At 45.8% G+C, this 24,032-nt stretch overlaps 2 protein-coding genes across 4 annotated transcripts in view; both read right to left on the reverse strand.

The window, feature by feature from the left end:
• Positions 1 to 6,070: 6,070 nt before the first annotated feature.
• LOC143371560 (uncharacterized) lies at positions 6,071 to 7,161 on the reverse strand. The gene has a single exon (XM_076816858.1). It carries the CDS (start codon positions 7,152 to 7,154, stop codon positions 6,861 to 6,863), a length of 294 nt encoding a protein of 97 aa, XP_076672973.1. The 5' UTR covers positions 7,155 to 7,161; the 3' UTR covers positions 6,071 to 6,860.
• Positions 7,162 to 7,385: 224 nt separating this feature from the next.
• The window catches only part of Ptx1 (pituitary homeobox homolog Ptx1), a 42,792-nt gene continuing 26,145 nt past the window's right edge, over positions 7,386 to 24,032 (reverse strand). For all 3 annotated transcript variants that reach the window (XM_076816841.1, XM_076816842.1, XM_076816840.1), the window contains exon 4: positions 7,386 to 8,189. In XM_076816841.1, coding sequence (XP_076672956.1) covers positions 7,386 to 8,189 — 804 coding nt within the window. The remainder of the gene's footprint in view (positions 8,190 to 24,032) is intronic.

A 24,032-nucleotide genomic window follows, 5' to 3' on the forward strand; every position in this document is an offset into this window, starting at 1 on the left:
TGGGCGTTTCGATTAAGTTGATTAAACTGGAATTAAAGTCGATTAAAACGGTGTATCTTAATAACAAAGTTGATAGCGTTTAATTAAACGATGGAAACCCCCGGTTTCCCTCTAGCCGCGAAATTATTTAAGCAAGTGAAAATCACGAGCAGCCCGCCGGGCGTTTACGAAAAATATCGAAAATTTAACCTCGTTTCGTGCCCCCTTATCTTCTCCAGGCTGTCTTTCGTTTTGAAATATACGCTTAACTCGCCGAATAATTTGTTGCGCTCTTTATCGCATCAAGAGGCTTCCAAAAAGTGGAGTTTCATTTCGAAAACTGGAGGTCTCGGGTCAATAAATTAGACCAGTTGGAAAGGCGATTTATATAATTTGCAATCTCTGCAAAAAATAAAAAAAACATTCACTTCATTCGAAAAACCGCAGATTTCTAAAAAATACAGCTTTAACATTAAAATCAACTAATTAATTAACGCCTGAAATTTCACGAAAGAAGCGAAGTCTACGAAGTCCTGTGACCCTAGTAGAATCCCTTAAAAATTAAAGTGAGGGTAACTTTAAGATACAGTTTAAAACGGAAGCTTTCCAAAAAAGAAATTGGAGCGTTTAAATTCATAGATGCCTCGATGCGGAGGCTCGTTCGCAGAAAGGATCATCGGAGATTGTTGAGGCATCACTGATCTCGGTCAAAGCGACTCGCGAAGGCGGTTTTGCAGACGCTCGAAGGCCGCTGGAACGCGACTGGCGGCTACGCCAATGGCCGCGGTACAATGATAATGTCGCGGTGATGTTAGCGGAGATACGGAGGCCTCGGTATCTTTATTACCCTACGCGAGACACGTTGCTCAAGTTAATATTAATTGCCATTTTATCTTGCTCAGACGGCTGATATTTCGAACGGGTAATCTTCGAAAATTTTATGACACTCGAGCGTGCCACGGAACTAGACCTTCGAACTTGGCGAACAAGCCGCGGCCCCGTTGTTTGACTCGCTGTTTGCAGACCCCGATTCCATCGACAACCTCTCCCGGCGCGCACCTTAATTTAACTGTGCGACGCGACCGCTTAAAAACGTTTTACGACCGTCGAAACGACTCCGACGTTATTGCATCCGTCTCTCTTATGGCTGTCGCGGCGAACGCGCGTCAAATTGAACGATGGATACCTTACAAATACGATGGACGGCTTTATTGCCCGGCGCACTGGTACCTTTGTGAAATAAGTGGCTTTATAGATGCGTTTAATTGAAGGGGAGTTTTTTTTTCGAGAAAATTAAATTCAATCGATGCCTCGGTATGTTGGTAGATCCTCCCTCCATAAGCGACGGAATTAAGTATTCTGTAAGAAACTGAGTTGCTTCTATTTGAAAGGACGAGGGGGCGAAATTGTGATGCGTACTAGCAGTAAAATGCCGGACGTATAATGTACGATACTGACCACTTTCTATCAGGAATTTTAACACCAACTATAAAGCTTGGAGAAGTTACTATTTTATGCCACATTTTACTCATCTTGTGGCCTGCTGTTACCCCTTTACTGGCTCTGCAGTTTATACCCCCAAGAAAGGTCGAATTGCGTAACAATTACTTACCTATATTTTGAAGAGTTCTTGTAGAACACACTGCAAGTGTCGAAAATAAAATTCTGTACTGTAGTATTATTATTGGCACGTGGAACATTTTCTGATATTTTTTTTTAATTCTGGCACTTACAGTGTTCTCTACAGGGATTTTTTAATTGAAGGGTAAGGGGGAAACAGGGAATGTCACAAAACAGCTTTATCGAGACGATTAAGTTTTAAAATTTAGTCTATCAGTAAAGAAACAAGGTTCAATGAATTTAATTTTCGTCTTAAATAATTTCTTGCGGGGACATTCCGTATTTTGTTGCAGTGCAGAGTGGACATTTCCTGTTTTTTTAAACTATGTATACCAAATTTTTAGCATTATCTTATAGGGGTATTTGAGCTTTACAACCCTTTGTGATTCGACAGTTCTGTACTCCCAGTCGCTACCGCCAGAATGTGCTGTAAATCGGAAAATCACGAAAAATGGACACTCCCAGTTTTCCACCTACCCTTCAATTATACAATACTAGCTTCACTGAAAAATTCTATTTATTTATTTTTGTTTTTTGCGAAAACAGTCAGATTCATCTAGATTAGCCAGGCATAATGAGCTTGGACATATTTCGTGACCGCAGAGTTTACCGTTCGAAAGTTTTCAGGCTGCAGAGAAACACACAAACACTTTCTGCTTTGCGTATTAAGATACCCGAGTACTTGGTCGCCGGAGATTATATTAAAAACACCAAAGCGTGCAACCCTTAGGAAGCGTAAATTTCACAGAGCACCCATCAACAAGATGGGACCATGTCAACACACTTCCAGACCTTTACCCCATTTTCAATTTCCAATCTGCTCAGAGCCGATACCATCGACTTTCGGATTACCAGTCAGCATCGCAGGAGCCGTCGAATAAACGAACGCGGCCAGGTCGTGGAGAAAGAATGGTAGCGTGGAAACTGGCTGCGATATTTGTTTCCGCCGTCGAACGTCAGAGACATTGGCGATCCTCGGGGGAGAGGGTGGGCTACGGGGGCGGGACAGCATGTTCACGAGGCTGTATCGAATTTTATTCCGTCGCTAAATCCTCGGAATCTCTGCGGGCCTCAGTCTCAGCCGCGTGTTTGCACCGCGGGCGACGGCAGTTCTTTCAGGGCAATCGAAAGAAAAGGTAGAAGTTTCGGGAGTTACGACGACCGGTTCCTAAGCCGGTGTCGCCGATGACAGTTCCGACGAGTTCTTTTACTGGATGATGTCGTTCCATCGCGGAATGGCAGCCTGTTCTGGGCCAATTGCCACCTCCGACGTGTCCTTCCCCGTGGAGGGAGCCTCGTCCCTATTCAAATAGTCTGAGTTAGAGCGAAGAATCGTTGCGCGAGGAGAAGACTGCAGAGAGAGAGTATCTTCGCAGAGAGCTAGGTTGAAGGAAGAGGTAGGGACTCCAGTTTCTTCCCGTGCACCCCTGGAAGCCTTTTTGATTATACGAAACTATTTAATTGGCGCTACTCGTAGGGAAAATAAAGAGGATTCGTGGAGGTGTTGGGGGTTGAGGAGCTTCGGTTAAGGGGGAGGATTTTTGTGATTATTCTGCTACGATTTTCAGACTGCAATTTTGAGTTATGCAGTAATTAAACGGGGCAAAGTTCCATAGTATTAAGAAATGGTGCCCTGGGGATTTTTAGTTCGAATAAGTGGACTAACACCCTAGTTAAGATGCTTGGATTATACTGCAAAAATGGATAGTGAAGTAGCAAGGTGATGGGGTTAGATTTTGAATATTCTTTCTGCTTTTTGTTCGAAAGAATCAAAGTAAGCTGATCAATGAAGAGGCAGGGGTTATGGCGTAGAAAGGAAATGCAGCGAGGTTTAGTCGAATCCTCGTTTTACGCAGGGATTTTTGGTAGAAGTGTGTCGTCCGCCAGTTAGATGATAAGATTACGGAAGAAGATAAGTTACAGGGAGATAAACGGCTCTTTGTACATTGGACTTGTAATTAATAGGAGTTTCGAAACGTCTGTTGGAGCCTCAGTGACATTACTATGTACCATTCCATATCCAAGAGCAGTGTGAGAATGTACATTCCCTTCTATAAAGATTCAGTGACTTAATCACAATGCGATAAGAAAGTGCATTTGAGTTAAAAGTGACGAAGTAACCAAACGCTTTGTATCTTCACCGTTTTAAATATAGTTATTTCTCCTTGCTGAGAATCACATTAAAAATAAATCAACTAATAAATAAGTCCTTACATTTTATTAATCCCGAATACGAATAACTGGTAAAATAAAATATTCTTCCCCTCGTAAGAGACGTTTCCTGCAAACTCCCCCAAAACTTCAATAAAAAATAAATACCACAAATAAATTTCCTCCCGACAAGTACTTCAATAAAATTACAATTACATTATTTTGCCATGGTGTACTCCCTATTCACCTTCGTCTATTAAAAATAATCATTGAGATAGGTACGAGGTAGAATTGACAGTTACCCTTCGCCTGTTTATTTTCTAATCTAAGTCTGTGTCGCTCGAATACCCCCGTTCCAAACACATTCGGATCATACTGTTGTTGCATATAATTGGCAACATACGGACTGCAATACCTTATAACTGCCATACCCATTAACGGCACGACGATCATCGTAATATACGTTTAGTTTAGTTTAGTGGACGAGGGGTTGCGTGGCACACGGATCGACCCTTCGCGTGCCGCAGGAGGGTGCATAATTTATCGCTTCTCCCCGGCCACCATAATGCAACACGTTACACGCTCGGTATGCATCGGTAGATTCCGAAGGTTATCGATGCTCCCTCAGTGTCCAAGAGGGTCTAACGGGACGCCTAACTAGCGATAAATAGCCTAATCATAGATGGGAATTCATTGGCATGGCTTCTGTCTTAATTCAATATCAATCGCTTAATTAGGAACAGCGGGTGAATCTCAAGAAGGGAATCGATCAGCAGACAATCCAGGTAAAACTACTTCAACTTACTTCAGTCGCGATCGAATTTCCCTGCTGCTGAATTGATAGTACAATTCGCCTTCGGTACCAAGAAGACGGGGATCGTAAAGGTATTAATTTCGAGTGAAATATTTGCCACAGTATGGAGTTTCTTTTATCAGGAATCCTTGAGATGTAGCTCGTTCAGTTGAAATTATCGCGAGGTTGGCAATTAGGTTTCCTTTCTGCAATGTTTACCAAAGTCAAAGAAGTGGTATCATGCCTGCTTTATACGTTCCGTCGATTAGAATATTAGCGGACGAAGAGCAAGGAATTTTATCTTTTTGGAGATCATCTGCGCGAGGCTCGAATAACTCTAACTCAAAAGAATTGTGACGAATCTGTGAAGCTACAAAGGGATTACAGTCCCAAGCATAGTGGTCCGACGCCGCGTCTGACCACGACCGATCCGTTTCCCCTTACACTCTTCAATCTCCTTCCCCTCGAGTTCCCAAACTCTGGTTACACTCGTGTAAATTGCACCGCGCGTTTTCTGAAAATAATAAAAGTTACTCAGACGAGAGAAAGACTATGCGCAGCAGCTGGCAGGAGCCTGCCCAGTATGGAGCAAAAGAGCACGACGTTGGATTAGAATAGAATTGGTTTTTATTGTGACTAGATTACAAACGGGGCCTTTCAGCGCTCAATATCGCCCAGTAGGAACGTTTACACGTAGTGAGTGAAACGACAAACGGGAATGAGAAACATTCTTTCGCGGCCATCTCCAAATCACTCACCGCGGGGAACTGGGATATGTGGTTACGACGAACATTTGTACGACATCGGGATTCATACAAAATAACGGCCGTTTCTTACGTTCTAGCTTACGTCACTATATTGATCTATAGCGTTATGTCTGCATCGACTTTCGAAGTTGATCGATTCACGTCGCTTCTCCCCCGTTTCGTTAACAAAACCCCCATCGGTCGGCCGCTCGCCGCGTTCGAATCTGAAATTTTTAGCTGTGGCGCCGCTCGCTGCTCGCGAGCAAAATCCCTTCTAATCTGCCGAATCTGATTCGAGAATTTCACCCCGCAACGCTACCCCTCCAATTAGGTGAAAGGAAAGAAGCTCGGGGAGGACGAATCGACGGACTTCAAAAGTCCAATTACACGTGCCCTGCAAGGATATCGAATATAGTTCATAATTACTCAATAATATTAATAATATTTATAACGTACGCCTAGTCGATAAAGTGATTTCTTTCCTCGTACACTGTACAAAGCACCGTTCGCGTGCGCAACGGTGTCCATTTTTCGTTTTACTTACAGCCTGCAATGTTTTTGGTATTCTGTTGGATAATGCTATTATTATTATCATTACAATATAACAATTCCGATAGATATTTACGAATCGCGTAAAATCAGCGTCTACTATACATATATCTACAGAATAGTGAGTACGCGATCCACGCGGGATCTCCTTATTAGTCATCCCATGCCTCTTTTTTTTCACTTTTTTTTCGGTTTATCGCCTACATTGCGATTAAACTTGCTTTTTTTCTCGCTCTCTCTCTCTCTCTCTCTCTCTCTCTCTCTCTTTCAAGTCTTGAAAGACTGTCCGCAACGCGCGCAGGAAATCGACGTCGCTCGCGAATTCTGTTCCGGAACGCACGACATTTCGTAGTCAGAATGAAACGTTCGAGAAAAAAGGGGAAACAAGGAGAAAGGAAAGAAAAGCTGCGAAGCTCGTTGCTCGACGCTCGTCGCGCATCGAGGAGGATCAAAGACGAGCCGTATTATTGCACTTCGGCTGGAGTATTTGTCAAAGACGTCGCGTGCGCAATGGATCACACTTTCAAACGAAAGACACGCCGAGTAATCACGAGGGAACGTAAAACCCTTAACTACGACAGCATTATCCGCGATCCTATTTACTTTACGGACAAAGCATGCACCCCGAGACATTAAATATATACCGGATATAATTGTTGGATCGTCCGTGCATTTACATCGTATGTACAACGCTGTCCACCCATCGCGCCGAAAGGAGCGTCGTTCGGATCGTCTAAATAATTCGATGGATGAACGTAGACCCGCAAGGTTCAACGAAAGCTTGGCGTATGGTCGAGGTGAACGATCGGTCGCCACGGTTGCCTCGGCGTCTCGCAGTGATCCACACGATCGCCACTGAGGAGCGGAAGACTGATCTCCGTATCTCCCGAGAGAAAAAACGCTCGTAGCGGGAGATCGTTCGGCCGTACGGAAATGAAAAGAAAGAAATGGGTACCTAGCATCCGTAGGTCTGGTAGACGCTAAGATCGATCAGTGGCGAGTTGAACGCTGTGCGGTTGCCCTCAGTTCTCGTCCCGCGGCAGGCCGAGGGTCTGCGAGCCGGAGACGATGGGCGGCGTGGTCCAGCAGTCGAGCAACGAGGGCCAGTAGCCGGTGGCAGTGGTCGCGTGCTGCCAGTAGCCAGCCAGCCCAGCGCCCCCTGCAGCGGTCCCGGAGCCACCGATCCCGATGCCGACGCCGACGCCTATGCCCCCGGCCGTCGCGAACACGTGCTCCCCGCTGACGCCGTCCGCCTCGATCACGCTCCGGTCGTCTTCTATCTTCTGGTCCGCCGTGGCTCCGTCCTCGTCGTACATGAGGTAAGGTGGGTGCGAGGTGGTCGACGAAGGGGTCGAGGACAAGGTCGGCGAGGCGGCGGACCTAGGCCTGGGTCACTCTTGCGATTTCAGCTGATTGTCGTTCTGCTGGCCTGCGGAGACACCCGGCGCGGCACCTACGGACACCACCTGGCCGCCTCCTCCCAGGGAGCTCGCGGAGTTCGCGGTTACGGTGTGGTGATGGGGGCTAGGGGTAGCCCCCGCGTCACCTCAGACTTGGGCCCTAGCGGTGGCGTTCACGTGGGCCTCTGCGCTGGCTGGCGAGTGTGGATTCGTCTCGCCGCTGCTGGCCAGAGCGTACTGGCACGCGCTCAGTCCGCCTCCACCGCCCACCGAAGACGTCCTCGAGCTGACCGGGCTGCCAGCCGCTGACACAGGCGTGCTGTCTATGCTGAACGAGCTACCGCCCAGGCTGTACCCGCTGCTGTGCTGTCTGGCCTTCAGTCGCAGCGAGGCGATGCTGCTCGACGTCATCACGCTCTCCGGGCCCGCCGCGGCCCTATGGTGAGGGGTATACACCGGTGATCCGTAGGGATGGTGAGGGGCTGCAGGCGCCGCGTAAGGGCAGGCTGCTCCTGACGCTGCTACCGGCGAGCCGGCTACACCTAGGCCCGATCCCATGCCAGGTAACATCGATGTGGCCGCCTGGCCCACTGAAACCGACATCCCGCCCATGTGGCTGCCAGCCACCGACGTGGCCGCTGCGTTGAAGCAGTTCACCGGGCTGACTTGAGTGTGGTGGTGGTGGTGGGAAGCTGTCGGCACTACGGAGCCCAATGTGTTCACCCAGGGGAAGCTCTTGCTGCTGAGGGGAGACGGCACCTTGGCCGCCCAGTTGTTGTACGTGCTGTACGAGCTGTACAGCGCGTCCGGGTCGGCGAACGGCTGGCCGATGAAGCCGTTCAAGCTGGCGGTGCTGAAGCCGTTCTTCAAGTCCGTCGCGGCTGCCGCGGCCACGCTCAATGCGTTGCGCTCTTTCTTCCGCCATTTCGCTCGTCTGTTCTTGAACCATACCTGTGGACAGAACCGGGGCGGTGCGTTAGCTGCGAGGTGGCGATCAAAGTGGAGTTTGATAATGGAGTATGCAGTGGGCTCTGGGTGATGTTGTTATTAGCAGAGCGATGGAGCGGAGCTCGGAGCTGGAGCGCGGAGCAGTGGAGCACGGAACATTTTTACTGCTCCACTGCTCCAAATTTTTTTTTATTATTTGAATTTTCTTTCATTTTTTAAGAGCAGAGGCATGAAATGTTTTTAAGGGAGGAAGCCACTGTGAAAAATGTTTTTTCCCGATTTTTCTTTTTGTGCATTTTCATAATATTCGGGGTCTCAAAAATATACCTGCACAATTTCAAAGTGGATCTCGAAAAACTCTGGGAGTTACGGAAGGATTTGTTTAGGTAGCGCAGCGCTCAGAACCCAGTGCACTCATAGGTAACTTGGTGTCAATCGTCCGAAAAGTTTATGTCCAAGAATCAAATGTATCTGATAAGAGGGATTATGAGCTTATATATTGTTTAGAACTAGGTACAGAATCACTGACCATGACGAGACCATATACAGCTGCGATCTTTGAGTTGCAGAAAATAACTTCTGTCAAAACTTTAAACGCGATTATCTCGAAACTACATTTCTCAAACTGGGCTACTACCGAAAATTTGTTCAATCTGGGAGCATGAAATATTAGTTAAATATATGTATTTTCAGTTGGTAATATAGATTTTTCGTAGCGTTTTATTTTCGACCGTCACAGTGGCTTCTCCCCTTCAAACATACCAATTCTCAAATTTTCATCATTGAAAAAATATTATATCGTAGGGCCGCGCGGCCCAGTGTCAAGGAGGCACAGTACTTTCTTCGCCCGAATACTAAACAATCTATATGAATTTTTATCTATATGAAAATGAAAAGCTAGAAAGATGGTGTTTGTTGCAAATGAAAGATCACTGTTTGAAAGTATTAAAAGAATTTTCATTTAAAAAAAAGCATTTGGAGCGGAGCATGAGCGGAGCGAATAAAAAATTGGTCTGCTCCAATTCCCTGGTTATTAGGTTCTGCAGGGTTGTTCGGGTCGAAAAGAACGCTCTATTTTTTGCACTTAAAATGACAACACAGTTCGCGGGCAGAGTATTCTGTTCTAATATGTAGATGGATGTGGAGAAACTCATATCTGGAAGCCCTCCCCTTTTTTTTCTACCGCCGTTAACGAATGCCAGTCGCACATCGCCGGCCGAGGGCGAGGGAAACGAAACAGAGGAGAGTGGATCGCTTTTCTGTTTTTCGCCAGATTTCGCGGGGACCCGTTCGTCGAGGGTATCACTCATGTACCAGCCAGGAGAAGCAAAGGCGGTTCTGCTCGGTAGACGGCAAGTCCCGAGACAAATGGCAAGAAAACCCCGGCCAGCTCCTCCATCCTGAAATATGATGGCGTTAATTCAACGCGGCCCTCCCTCTATTCCTCTCCCTTTCCCTCCCTCGCGTTCGATACTGTACGGGAGCGAGCCTCGTCAGCCGTTTCCACCCTCTTCCTGTTCCCGTTCCCATTCGTCCTTCAACCACCGCGCCATCCCTTCGTGTTGCTTTTTCCACGACGTCCAACCCCTCCCGCTCGCCCCCGACAATTATACGGGTGGTTGCACTTAGATACACGTCGCTCTCGCGTAACTGTAAGGCAACCAGCGGCAGAATGCCGTGCACGGAGGAGGGTTCGGGCAGAGAGGTAGAAGGAGAGCTCGCGAGGGGGAAGCTTGGCGGGAAAGGGATGGAAGAGAGGAAGGAAGGATGATATCGAGGGAGAAACAACCGACGGAGGCAGCTGGAGGATCCTTCGCAAGATGGATGGCCCCACGATCGCGCCGTGGAAACGCTAAGAGGCGCGACGAGTCATTGAAAGAGGGGAAGAAGACTAGCTAATGAAGAATAATGTCCTTCCCCTGACGATTAGCCTCGAAAACGCCGCGTAACCGCGCGCTTCTTGACCTTCCGCGTGGTTATGATGCGTCGGATCGAAGGGATTATGCTCGGACCTTTGCTCAAGCCCTCAGGCGGGGTTGGGAGTCGCTGGTTTATGTGCTCTATCCTTTTGCTATCGCGTCGTGCTCACTGTAATCCTGTTAATTACAAACCTAGGTTTAGCAGACGATCTTTGATATCACTGTTTTAATATATGTTGGAACATGGGGTGCTAGAATTTGGTAAAAATATTCTTTACCACTCTATTCATCTCCTTTCCAATTTAACCGTACCCTTCAATTAACACCTGCAACCCCCCGCTTCAGTTCTCCCCCATTTCCCTCGTAATTTCAATCCCTCGAAAGCGACGGCGATTCATCATACAATCGTCCACGCGTCGAGCGTCTCATCGACGGTAATTCAACACCACCCTTGGAGTCTTCCTCGAGCTTCCCTCGCCGTCTCGATTTCGCGCAAGAAATGGCGGGGCCGGGAGCCGCCCGGCGAGGGGGAGAAAAAATATTTTCCACCGTACGTTCCTCCGTATAAGCAAACTTTCCTCCGCGAGTAACATCATTGGATTTCACGAAGCAACCCCGTAGACATGACACCGGGGGCCGACGGTAAGCCAAGAGGGTGAGTAAACTCGATAGGGCAGAACGGCGGGCGAAAGATGCCGTGGCTCGAGAATCAATAAACTCTCGGGGAAGGCGCGCACGAGTCGTTGGTATACACACCAAGGCCGCGCCCATAAACTTTAACAGCATCGCGACGGAATCTCGACGCCGGGCCGAGAGGACGAGACCCGGGGATCCCCGATCCGTGGCTCATAAACTTGATGAATGAACTTCCCGATCGTGGAAGCCGCGACAGAAGTCAGCGGATTAGCCGCAGCGACGGCGGTATTGAGCCGACGATTGGCATTGCGTATTACAGGCCTTAGAAGCCATACTCGAGGAGCTTACCACTCGAATCCTGTCAGATCTGTGCTCTTAAAAAAACGATGCTACTTGTTCCAAACTTAATTTGTCCCTAGATGTCAAATTTACACGATGGTAAAAAAAGGAACGCAGTGAAAAGATAATTAGTTGACTTCGAAAATTCTTTTAGTGAAAATAAAAAATCAGATTTCGTATCGTCCACAAATAATATAGCGATGTGCAGGGCATATTGCTTTTTTTACATTTATCGCAACGTGCACTGTGTACAATCGTGTAAAATTGACACAGGGTAGTAAAATCCTGATCGACTGTTATAGAAGCACCAAATGTTGCACTGTCGTATCTCATATTTTCCATATTATAACAAAAACCTTGTCGCATGTATGGAACGCAGTCAAATTTTCTTTTCGGCGACGACTGCTTTCACCAATCTTGGTATTCAGTCTATTAGTTTTTTTATGGTTCCTATTGTTATTTTATTTCATTTATGCTGTATATGAGCCAGTGCTGGTGTATTTAAAGAATTTACTTGGCTCACATTTTCGATAAATAAAGTGCATCGAATGGTTAAATTAACTATCTACGTAACAAGTGCTCAGAGCTGAATGTACATTTATAAATACAAGCGGTGAAAAGTATGTAATCCGTGTCGAATATCTAATTGTAAAATCAGTGTATTTAAGCGGTATTTTATACATAGCTAGCAAACTACCCTCGCGCTTCGCTTTGGGCCTAAGAGATATTAAGGACTCCATGAAAACACATTTCACTCTTTTTCATTAACTCCTAAGGGTTGATTAGGGAGAAATCCTGAAATTGGATTTTAGGCATTTATGTGGGTAACCTTTTGAAGTAAAAAGCAAGTTGATACCTAATCGGGTAAGCTATGCTATGCGATGCTATGTTTTAACGTAGCTTTTGGTGGAAACGGTTCCATAAGAATGTATCGAAGCTAATTTTTTTAAAACGTATCATGGAATAGCATAGCATCGCATAGCTTAGCTTCCAGGTGGATTCCCGGCTTAAGAAATAACGAGTCCATGAAAATATATTTCACCCCTTTTTGCCCCCTTCGGGTTGGAATTTCAAAAATCCCTTCGTATCGATCACCTACGTCGTAAAAGGAATATACCCTCCGAATTTTTTTGATTCTAGAGTCAGCGGTTTAGGCTGGATGGTAACGAATCAGTGACACAACGATTATATAAGTGCCTCTAATATATTCATTTTAGTGATGTTGCACGGTCGTGTAGAATTTAAATATTTTCCCCATATCTACACTTGTATAGTAGCTCAATGCTGACACTATACTTTTCCTAGTACGATCGCTATACAAACGCCGAAATAACCAAAGGATTTAAATGCCAAATGCGCCACTTACGATGTCCACTAAACTGCAAGTGAAGATTGCGATACAATAACCAAGTCACGAACACCGTCAATTCCACGCGTACCCTATCGGTTACAGATGCTAGGAATCGTTCGGGAAGTGGCTTGTGTACCGAGGAATCCGTCAGTTATTTCGCCGGTGGTTAGTGGAAGCACTCGCGATGCGCTCGCAGTCTCGGAATCGAGTTTCCCAGACGCGATAAATCGAATCCAACGTTTTCCGCTCGACAACCGCTTGAACAATGGCTCCCGTCACGTCATCCAAGCAATAAAACCTCATCAAATCACGACCCCTCGCCACCGCGTAAGCCTCCGCGCACGGCTCAATCTACGAAAGCTTATATAAATGTAATGAGACCGTGACCGGGGCTACCTCATCAATCAACCCCCTCTCCACCCCCGCACACACACACACACATCCACCTCCCCAACTCGTGCAGCAACCCTTGGTGCTCCTTCCGTGCCCCGTATACGCTCGGACATTATATAGACAGCCCCACGAAAACGTTGCCCCACACGAGGTAATCCCGTGACTTAACAAAGGGCCCCCGAACAATCGGATAAACGCGATTCGTTTCGTTTCGCGTTCAGATAGCGACGCTGTTAGCCTGGTTTTATTAGGTGGCCGTGTATCTGGGGCGCATTGCGAATTCATTGGACTTGTAAGACACCTCGAAGCACACGATGACGTAGAAGTGTATTTCGAAGCGAGTTGTTTCGACGGCCGGGATGAATGGACGCGACGGAGAAGCCGGCTTTGTCTGTCTGACTCTGTACATCCGATACTACTTGCGGCGGATAAACAAAGACCGCGCAGGAAGAAACACAGAGCGTTGGTACTGTTTGGCAAACTGAGGATATCCGTGTGTTTTAATGCTTCGAGTCGCCAGTCACGCGCGGTACTGGAAATATTTATTGCGTCAGTTACAGTTGAATTTGTTTAACTAACAAACGAAAACCCTACATCACATTAAACAAGACAACACACTTCTAAAGCCAACAAAAAGTTACCACTTTTGAACATTAATAAAAAAAATCTAATATTTTGTGGGGGTACCTTTTGCTTTTAGGGCAACCTAAAAATTTACTAATCGTGGTAACTTCTTTGTCGGCCCCAAAAATGCGTTACCCCGTTCAATGTTATACAACACTTTTGTTCGTCAGTTAAATAAATTCGACTTCAACTGGACTTTATACAGCTTTAAATTCTCCATCAGAATATGCATATTAAGCATACTAAAAAATCAAAAAAATCGAAAAAGTGGTAACTTTTTTGTCCGCCAGTGTACACATTAGTAGTATTACTGTACTAATTTGTACACTAAGGGCTAGTCCCGTCCAACTAAACAGCAATAATAATAAAAACTAATAAAAATATCGACCCAGAAGTATTTCCGCCACTTTGTATCAGAGTCCATGTATTTACCCGGGACCAATTCCACAAAATCCAGATGTACGTTTCAAAACGCTGCGTTTCACCACCCCGCGCCACCCGAGTTCCATTAAAACCCTCTCATCCCCTGCTTCACCTACCCAACAACCATATCTTCCTCGGCGAACGGAGTCCCCGGCTCGCTGCACTTACCCAGAAGCGACGAGCCCGCCGATCCCCGAAACTCTCCAGCGATGAAAGAAGTCGTTCTTCGTGATCGGCGTTTGATAAATAATTCCTATCCGCCGAGATACGAGGCGCACGCATGGTGATCGAGCGCGGCGAGGCCGGAGCGTCGCGTCGGGCCTGGCAATTCGATTCCTAAGACGAGAGGCGCCGGTGGGTGGGTGGGGGGGGGGCGAGAAGGGATGCGAGGAGGAGGCGAAGAAGCGGCGACGGTAGAAGGGAGAGAAGGTCGACGTTTGTAGGGTGGAGACGACGATGGTGGCGGCGAGCCGGAGGAGCGAGGGGAACGCCAGGAGGGAAGGTTGCCGCGGGAAGGTGAGGAGAAGGGTACGGAGGAGGAGAACGTAGGTGGAGGAGGATAATATTGATCCCCTCGTAGCCCCGCCCCTCCTTGCCCAGCCGACGCCATCATTATATTATCCACCATCCCTCCGTCTATCCGACATATGCGCACACCTACGACCTCGAAATCTACGGGACTCCTGGTCCACGCACATCTGCGTGTCACTCTCTCTTCCAAGCTCGCGCCGCGAGGGAGAGGCGCCGCAGAAATTTCGCGTTACTCCCCGCCTTGGTTCCACGGTCTGCGGAGGAACGCGTCGACGGCCACGCGGCTCGATTCGCCGTCAGCCGAAAAGAAAAAACCGACCCGCACGCCACTTCATTAAAAACAAATTCCCGCGAATGGAGCCCCGCCGGATATCCGGGGGCTTCGCGAGGATTTCACGGCCGCTAGCCAGCCTCCTCGCTCCTCCGCAGCCACGCTTGACGCCACCTTTTTAAATAACATCTTCGACCAGCCCGCTTCCAAGGCGATTACCACCGCCTGCTCCCTCGTCTCCACCCGCGGCTTCTCTCGTTTACATCGGCATGGGATTGCGGTCGTTCCAGTTCCTCGGGCGCTCGCGGATAATTTACGAACTGCTGTACTCTTTCGGGGATGTGGGTGGGATCACTTTTACTGTCCTTTGCGAAATTTAGACGGTGGGAACAAGGGGCCACGTATTTTGTTTGGCGATAACTTCAGTTTTTTTTATTCTTTTTTCAAAATTCCGGCAGCTGAGGTGACGAAGGTAGAGACTTTGAACAAGTTGACTGAATGCGTTTATAGATGGATATTATCGTGGCCTAAAACTCGACGAGAGAGATCAGCTTCAGACATTCTTGGGTAATTAGAAATTTAACAGGCGCTTTCTTAGTAATGTGGTTTATTCTACTTTTGATAGATTTGCAAACGCAAGACGTTCTACGGTTCGCGGAAGAATGATTCGCTTTTAAAGAGAGTTTATACGGTGCTCGAAAAGCGAGGACATCATTTCGTTAAAAATAAGTTCCTAGTGGATGCTGTCGGATATCCTGGGCTTTCAGAGGATTTCACGCTGCCGGCTTTCTTTCTCCTTTCGTTCACGCTCGACTAGATTTTTGCGATCTCCCACCGAGATAGTCCTGCGACGTTTGTTGTCCAATATATCTTCGCGGGACATTTTCACGTGTACAATCGAAGATGGTTTGTTCTGCGAGATGTCGGAGACATTTGACTGAACACGACTTTCCAGATCAAATTAATCGCAAAGTCAATGTTACTTCCACTAAAACCTGCGAGTGATTCGTAGCTGTATATAATTTAGTAGATACCCTTAAAAAGATCTGCTTAACATTCAATTACCCGCAATTCACTCGAATTTGAATTTCGTAATGTAAAATTCCTTCGCGCAACAACTGGCATATATCAGGTGTTTTATTTTGCGATTCGAGAAAGTTAAATAAAAATGATTTAAGCGCGAATGAACGTTATACTCTGTCAGCAATAACCGAGCTCGGTATCTTTAGCAAATGAAATTGCCCGAGTCACGTGAGTTTTATGTTACCCACCGATTTTTGACACTTCGGAAACGCAATTTCTGATAACACGCGGAGCATTTTATTGCGAGTATAATATAAAAGTTGCACGTTGGCCTCGGCAGACTTAATCCAAACTTAAACAAAGGTTACGTGACTCTTTTACTCGCCTCCGCGTCACCGCTCCGCGAATTTAGGCCGGTCTAAGTCATACGCTTCCGATGGCTCCGCATCTTCTCCCGATTACGTGAAAATTCTTTCAACGGATTCACGGGGCCGCGTCTTTGCGGAAAATTGTTTCGTCGCCTTGGCTGCGTTCCAGCCGACGCGAGAGACATTGTTCGCAAGATTTCGGGATTTCCTCAAGTGCCAGGCAAGTCTCTAGACGGATGGACACTTAATTGGATTGAAGCAATCGAGTCTCCCTTTCGTAGCAGAAATATCCAGCGCAATTTTGAAATGAAATTAGTTTCAAGCTATTAATACCGAAAACGCATAGAGCGCGGTGGTTTTGAGGTAAGAGACGAAGAATCTATTTATACCAGACACTGGCCATAGTTTAGCTTTCCTTCGTATTCACCGAGGAATGAAGAAAATGCAAGTTGCAGTGAAATTAGTACCGTCTGATCGTACATGGTGTCTTCTACTTGGAGCTCGTATAAATCCTAAATGTTAATATTTACAATACTCCGTGGGATAAATCTAGAGTATAATCCATGAAGGAAATGTCATATGAATGTAGAACATCTAAGCTTGTTTTCTGAGTTACGACGAATTGAAGAATATCGCATGAAACGTGCCTGGAAGCTACTGTCTGACCACAATTGTCCGGATCTACTAATTATGGAACTTAGAAGCATCGTAGACAATCTCAGCTTGCTTTCCGAGTACGACGAATTGAAGAATATCGCACGAAACGTGCCTGGACGCCAGTGTCTGACCACAATTGTCTGGATCTACTAATTCTGGAACTTAGAAGCTTCGAAACGTTTTTCCCAAGCTACCAAAAATCTCTGAACTATTCAACGCAGAGTCGACCGAGGCGAATCGGATCACTCCGTGTTTGGTGTTAAAAAAATAATAGTTAAACATTAAAAACCTAGTTTTGTATTACATATTCGTAACTAGTAGCCTTGAACGTTAATAATAAAAAATGAAACCGCACTTAAAAATCTGTCTTTCTACCTGATCTTCTCCAATTCAAGCAATCCGGACTTCGCCCCGAAAACGTCACCGAAGCTAACACGGTCTTGTAGCAGCGCAGCTTCCTCATTTCCTCGCCAATGTGTCTCGAGTGACCCTACATTATTTTCTCGGCGCGCAGCGGGCTATTCCTGCCCATTTACACTTTTCATCCACAGCTCCGCGGACCGAGCTGCGGCCAAGGGTGATTTCCTTCGATATCCAGTCCCGACAGCCCGATTTCTCCGCGCACGCAGCCGCATATTCATAGCAATCCTCGAGGGTGCGCGTGCGCGTCCAAGTGGGCGCGCGTATTCGCGGGGAATGCGATACAAGAACGGACTGGCTCCCTCTACGTGGGATGTGGCCATTCTCCCTGATCCATCTTGCCGTTATAGTGAGATTTATGGAGACGGTGCCGCTGGAAACGCAGACCTCCAAGCCCCCGGGGGTGGCGGAAAGGGGGGAGGGGGTGGGGGGGGGGTGAAAAGAGGGGCAGGGGAAAGAGAGAGAGGAATGGTGTATCCGTGCATGAGCTGGGGGCGAAAGAGGTGTAAGCACGCGTGAATGCATAGAAAGGTGGTGGTCAGCGGCGTAAAAAGAACGTCGCTGACTGGAAGGACGAGACGCGGGGCAAAAAGGAGAATTCGCTGCGGTGGCCATGATGCGCTCTCAACCTGGCTCGAGTGGCCATCTTCCATGCTTCAGAAACACTTTTTCACGAGGAGTGCTTGCATTCAGCACATAGGTACCTCGGATATAATTCGTTTGCTGGGTCGTGGCTATTCAATTGGGGCACACTTGCTGGCCTATTTGCGATGTAACTATTTTGTTAGAAATATGGTGCCCGGTACTCTCCGGTCGAAACGCTTGAAAAATACGCGATTTTCATGAATTAAAAAAAAAGAAACTCAACGAGAAACAGTAGAAATGCTTTTTGGACTTTACTACTTCATATTTGAAGAATAAACAGAATAAATTATTGCTCGTTTTTTATCAGTTTCTCCCTCGGATATACAGCATTCGTTGTACCACTGTAGAAATTACAGCTCTTGAAGGGCGCCAACGTAAAAAGCTTAATATTAACCGATTTCAAAAACTCTTACAGTAGAAATGCTTTGTGGACTTTATTACTTCATATTTGAAGAATAAACAGAAAAAATTGTTGCTCGTTTTTTATCAGTTTCTCCCTCGGATATACAGCATTCGTTGTACCACTGTAGAAATTAGAGCTCTTAAAGGGCGCCACTGTAAAAAGCTTAATATTAACCGATTTCAAAAACTCTTGCAGCATTCTGTTCGTAATTAGACTCGCCTTATCCGCAAAGAGTAATTTTGGATCACCCACTTTTGTTCATGGACAGTGTGTTTGACATTGTGTTTAAGCATGTGCTAAAAATGAAGACGGATAAGGCGATAACCATTCACATATGCTTGCAATGAAGACGGATAAGGCGATAACCATTCACATATATTTTAAGAATACTTTTAAGCTTTTATTTCAGACGATCCTGACACGAGTTCCGATGGCGCCCGTTAAGAGCTCTAATTTCTACAGTGGTACAATGAACGCTGTATATCAGATGCAAAAATTGATAAAATTCAAACAACAATTTTTCTGTTTGCTCTGCAAATATGTAGTAATAATGTGCAAAAAGCTATTTTACTTTCTGTCGTTCAGTTTCTCTTTGTTTAATTCATGAGAATCACGAATTTTGGAGGAAGCTGAACGTAGTCCTATGCCCACTGGATTCTGTTAATTTCCAGTTATCTTGCAGCTGGTATTAAAGAACACAGCAATTAGATCTCGAAAGTGGAGATCAACGTGTCGTATTTAGAGAAACGGCTAAACGATGGAATCTTCGATCGTTTAATTATCGTTTTAATGGATGATCACTGGTATCGATGATCGTAGTATCGAAATTTGGATCGGCCAGGGTGTGTGGACGGATTCTTGACGGTCGGAAGGCGAAAAGAGAGGAAACCGTCGGAAACGAGTATTACCGTTTGTATTAAAGCGGTCCGGAGGGCAACGCTGAACGATACAAACGGCATATGAGCAAGCGTACGATATGGAGTGGGTAGCCCAGCTCTCTCTCTCTCTCTCCCTCTCACCCTCTCTCCCTTTCTCTCCTTCCCTCCCCCTCTCCCTCTCCTCCTCGGTGTGAGCAATTTTATGGATTTTTTTTATCGTAGTGGTAGTGGACGGTACAGCTGCAGCCAGTGGGATTCGGATATTCAATGTCGGCGTACCTGTATGGATATTAAATTAACACCCGTAAGCCGCGAGTATTAACAACTTTGCAAAAGATTATACGAGATTATGAGCTCAAGCGGAACACGTGATTTTTAATGCCGCGCCCGCCTAGCCACCGCCGTGCCTCCTCCATTCCTTTGTAATTTATAAATAGTTACGGCTCATTGCGCTCCAACCGTCTGTGCTATCGATTCCCATCGAATTGAAAGCGCCTCTCCCCTCTTCTCCTCTTTTTTTCCCTTCCTCCCTCGATTCTTTTTTCATCAACAGTCAAACTTGTCCCCGTCGTTAGCCGCGATCGGTTTCCAAGATCGCCCCGAACGCGCCCCCGCGATAATTTACGACAGAACGCGATTTCTTTTTCGTTTCCTTTTGTTTATGGACATGTTGGGCGATCGCTGATTCGCATGGCCGTGCACTAAGGGATGGATGATATAATTCTGATGGATGGCTTGTAGTGGAGGTGTTACAAGGTAGATTTTGGTTAGCAGTGTCGTGACAAGTGTCTGTTGCCTCGAATATAAATTGCTCGAAATAAAGATCATTGATCCACGAAAGAGATAAGACAGTGACCGGTGCAGCCATTGCTACCGGAAGTCGAATTGATTAGCTGCAATTATCAGCGGACCCGCGCTGTATTGGACTTTGAACTTGAATCTGCGATATACATCACGGAGAGGATATATTCTTTTTTTTTTTTCATTGGGGAACTTTAGTTTTCTTGTGGCTTATCTAGAGATCCTTTTGTAGCCCAAATTCTTCCGTTAGTGCCTCGTTGAGTTCATTCACGAGATGACTATCTGATTACTACTTGTACACTACTTAGAAGATAAGCACGTACGACTAATTAAATATGTTCGACCAAACTTTCTTGGCATTCTTGTTACCTTCGAAATAATCGTTGATTGATGGTAGATATTATTGATAAAGATAACACAATGATACTAAGCAGCTGTGTTATAAACAACGAAGAGAAACATTATTAAACAGAACTTCCACTGATTTTATGGAAATACGAATTTGAAATTTGAATTTTTTTTTAATATTTAAAATTGGAACAGCCTACATACAGGGTGCAATTAACCCTCCAGGGCCGGCACTTAGATCTCGTTGAAGGAAAAACATCGTGTTTTCTTTTTATCGTTAGAAACGGTCTGAATTTTATATTTTTATATAAATTTATTTTTCATATTAGTTTTCTTCTTTTCTGTTCGGAGGTTAAAACGCAGAAAACAAAGTAATACAGGGTTTTGGTAGGCCCATCCTTTTTCAATGAATAAAACTACTCTGAAAATGTACTACTTAATTTGGTGCAAACTGTGAAACAGCAGAGAAGGGGAATACATATATAATACCTCGGGCGGTAAAGGGTTAAAAACGTAATGCAACCGTGAAAGGGAAATTTTCGCGCGCAATATTAAGTAAACACTTTTGTCACACGAATTGACATTTTCATTTTTAATATTATAGAAAAGGGTCAGGGCTCTTATCTAAGCAATCGCGTTAATTGTCCCTCCGTATAGGATGAATAATATTTGCAATGCGACGCAGTATTTCACGGAGATCTCGCAGAGAGCCCCGCGAAATAAATCCAGAGGCTCGATTCGATTACTTCAGGGCTACAATTCACCGTAAAAGGTTAATATTCGCCGGTGGTAATCCACCAACGGAATATCGCAGATCACGCATACCGGCCTTCGACGTTTTCCAACCCCGTCCGCAGCGGTATTAACTTCGCGGGCGATTTACAGCGCTACCAACCCGCCATCGTTTCGCTGCAACCCGAAATCTCCGATAGAACCGTCATATGGTTTCATAAATGAACGCGCTCAGCCCGAAATCCCAAAGTCGGCCATCCGATCCCCCTACACGTGCAAGAATTCATAATCCAGCGGATATAGACGCAAGAAACTTGGACGCTTCCGGTGTGCTCGTCTTTCTGAGCATAACAGGCGGTGTGAAAGTTTCAATTAAATTTTTACATCAATCTTTATTATTCTTTGTCAAAATACCAATTGGTATCTTTTTTCTAGCAGAAAGTATTGTATTGCGATACTCGGATATGGATAGAAAAATTGAATGCAAAGTGGTTTTCAAGCATGGGTGAGCAGCTTTTGAGAAAACATCGCTTATTTCTAAAAACTGATCTTTAATAGCCGGGAATCCACCGGGAAGCTAAGCTATGCTATGCTATGCTATGCCATGCTACGTTTTAAAGAAATTACATTCAATACATTCTTATGGAACCGTTTCCATCAAAAGCTACGTTAAAACATATCACCGCATAGCATAGCTTAGCTTAGCTTAGCTTACAAGGGGAGGACACCATGTGATAGACACTGATTTTGATAAGCTTTAGCACGATGGATCTATGTCGAAAATAAGTAAATAGGTGTCCGAGCGTTTCTGCCAATGGGCCTTAATAATAGAGATATTTACAAGGGAAATATTAAAAATTTCATAGTGGCCGTGGGGTTTTAGTGGGTAGAAATCCCACACTACTCTGGCGCCCGCGGGAGATTCCCTTTTGGAGGCGTTGGAGTCCCTTTGAAGATGTCTCCACGTTAAAAAAAAAGTTTATAAATTTTTTTATAAATTACCTTTTTTTATAAATTTTCTTTTTTAACTTAGGGAAATCTTCAAAAGACACCCTGACTCCTTCAGAGGGGAATCCCCCGGGGGTGCCAGGGTAGTGTGGGATTTTTTACCCATTAAAACCCCACAGCCATTATGAATTTTTTAATAATTTACATGTAAGTATCTCTATTATTAAGCCCCATTAGCAGAAACGCTCGGACTACTATTTACTTATTTTCGACATAGATCCATCGTGCCAAGGCTCATCAAAATCGGTGTCTACCACATAGTCTCCTCCACTTGTTAGCTTAGGTTCCCGGTGGATTCCCGGCATAGTTTGTACTGAAAAAGCGAATGTTTCTAAATTTCGTTTTTAAATTTGTAATTAAATTAGCACTACAAAATATGTGGAAAAAAGCAAGAGGGCTAATCCACTCGCACCGCGTGTTTCAAGATCCGGTTCGCTGGTGTCATCGCCAGGGTTGTTTCTTCATTATTATATTTTTCTTTATCGTCACCCCAAAGTTGCTCCTCCCCCAGGAAAAAGTGCGCAAGAAATTTGGGGAGTCAAAAATATTCAAATTTGTACACTTTCAGTGTACGCAGTGTCAACCATGTTTGAGCGCTTGCAAGTTCTTATTTATTCTACCCAATTCGACTGAACAATTTAATCCCTTGATTATTGCTTGTCTGTCTCAAATTGCTACTTCTTTTTTAGTGTATGTGTAATTTCGCCACCGTAATCCAGAGCTAAAACTACTATTCTTGCCTCTTCTGTGATCAAACTGTTCAGATTCGAGTAACTAATATTCAGTTCTTCGCTTCAAGACTGTTTAATCATAATTGACCGTTATTAATATTACATTTATATCGTCGGCCCGTATTTTTTGTTGCCAAGAAAACGTTGGGTCACCAAGCTCAAAAGTTACATCTCAGAAAGCGAAATACTACAGCTGTCGATATTAGGTAATCTTAAAATAATAACAATAATCGAATGGCAGTCGGAAAAGTACCAAGATAAAAAAATAAAATAAACCGATTGCCCTGCGTTAAGGAATATCCAAACGGACCCAGAGTCACGCGAGCAAACCATCCACTTTCTCCTTTATCAAACGTGCCTACAACAAGTGATCAAATAAATACTTCCAAAGACTACTGTATCTCTTTCATCCCCAACATCGATTCCCCCCTCCATTATTTCAAACACCATCCGACGCGATCTGCTTAATACTGATCCTTCTGGAAATCAAAACACTCGGCCGCGAAAGCGCGTGCCGCTGTAACGTCGAGATAAAGAGCCCAAAGACGATCCCTGAATCAAACGGAGCAGTGGAAAAGCCTCGTCGGCGCTTATCCCCGGATCCCGCGTATCACCGTAACAGATATCCGTGTCATCGCTGGCTCGATCGCGGGCCCGTTAATCTCTGGATCTTTAGCCAGGCTGGCTGGGAAGCAGGGGCCTTCATAACGCGCCGCGGAACGCCTCCGGCCGGCTAAAATCCCGAAGACAGCCGCGGTTCAGCCTTTGTGCACACGAGAACTTACGAGCTGGCAAGTGCACGCGCCGCTGCCAACAACCGTTCGACGTTAAACCCGCGTAACTGGAATGCTGGAGCGCGTGGAAGCTACCGTGCGAAAAGATTAGCCTGGCGGGAGGGGAGGGCAGAGAGACGGAAAGGCGAGGTGAGAATAGAGAGAGAGAGAGAGAATGCTAGAGGGTGAGGTTCGCATAGCGGATGCAAATCGGCCTACGGAAGAGATACGCGCGGCACGACCGCAGTGCAGTGCAGCGACGCAAGCGTGCATCGGAATGCAACTGGCCGGTGCAATGGCAAAGGTAATAATTGATATATAGCGATGGCATTGGCCGCTGACAGCCGCTAACCCGGCCGAATACGGATGACACCCGGTAATCCTCACTCTCATACCGGTTAGTGTCCACCTATATTCCGTGGCGTCCCATTTCCCATTCCCATGGCGTGTAAGCTCAACCACTCTCTCTCTCTCTGTTCTCCACCCTCTCGGTGCGCATTACACATACGTAACGTCTCTCTCTCTCTCTCTCTCTCCCTCACGCCCCGTCCCTCCGCCAGGTATACCAACAC

The sequence above is a fragment of the Andrena cerasifolii genome, chromosome 7 (assembly GCF_050908995.1).
Source record: "Andrena cerasifolii isolate SP2316 chromosome 7, iyAndCera1_principal, whole genome shotgun sequence".
In the NCBI taxonomy this organism is placed as follows: Eukaryota; Metazoa; Arthropoda; class Insecta; order Hymenoptera; family Andrenidae; genus Andrena; species Andrena cerasifolii.

Bases quoted from the DNA above. Each gene is read 5' to 3' on its own strand.
- LOC143371560 (XM_076816858.1), bottom strand. From the start codon at position 7,154: ATGTACGACGAGGACGGAGCCACGGCGGACCAGAAGATAGAAGACGAC.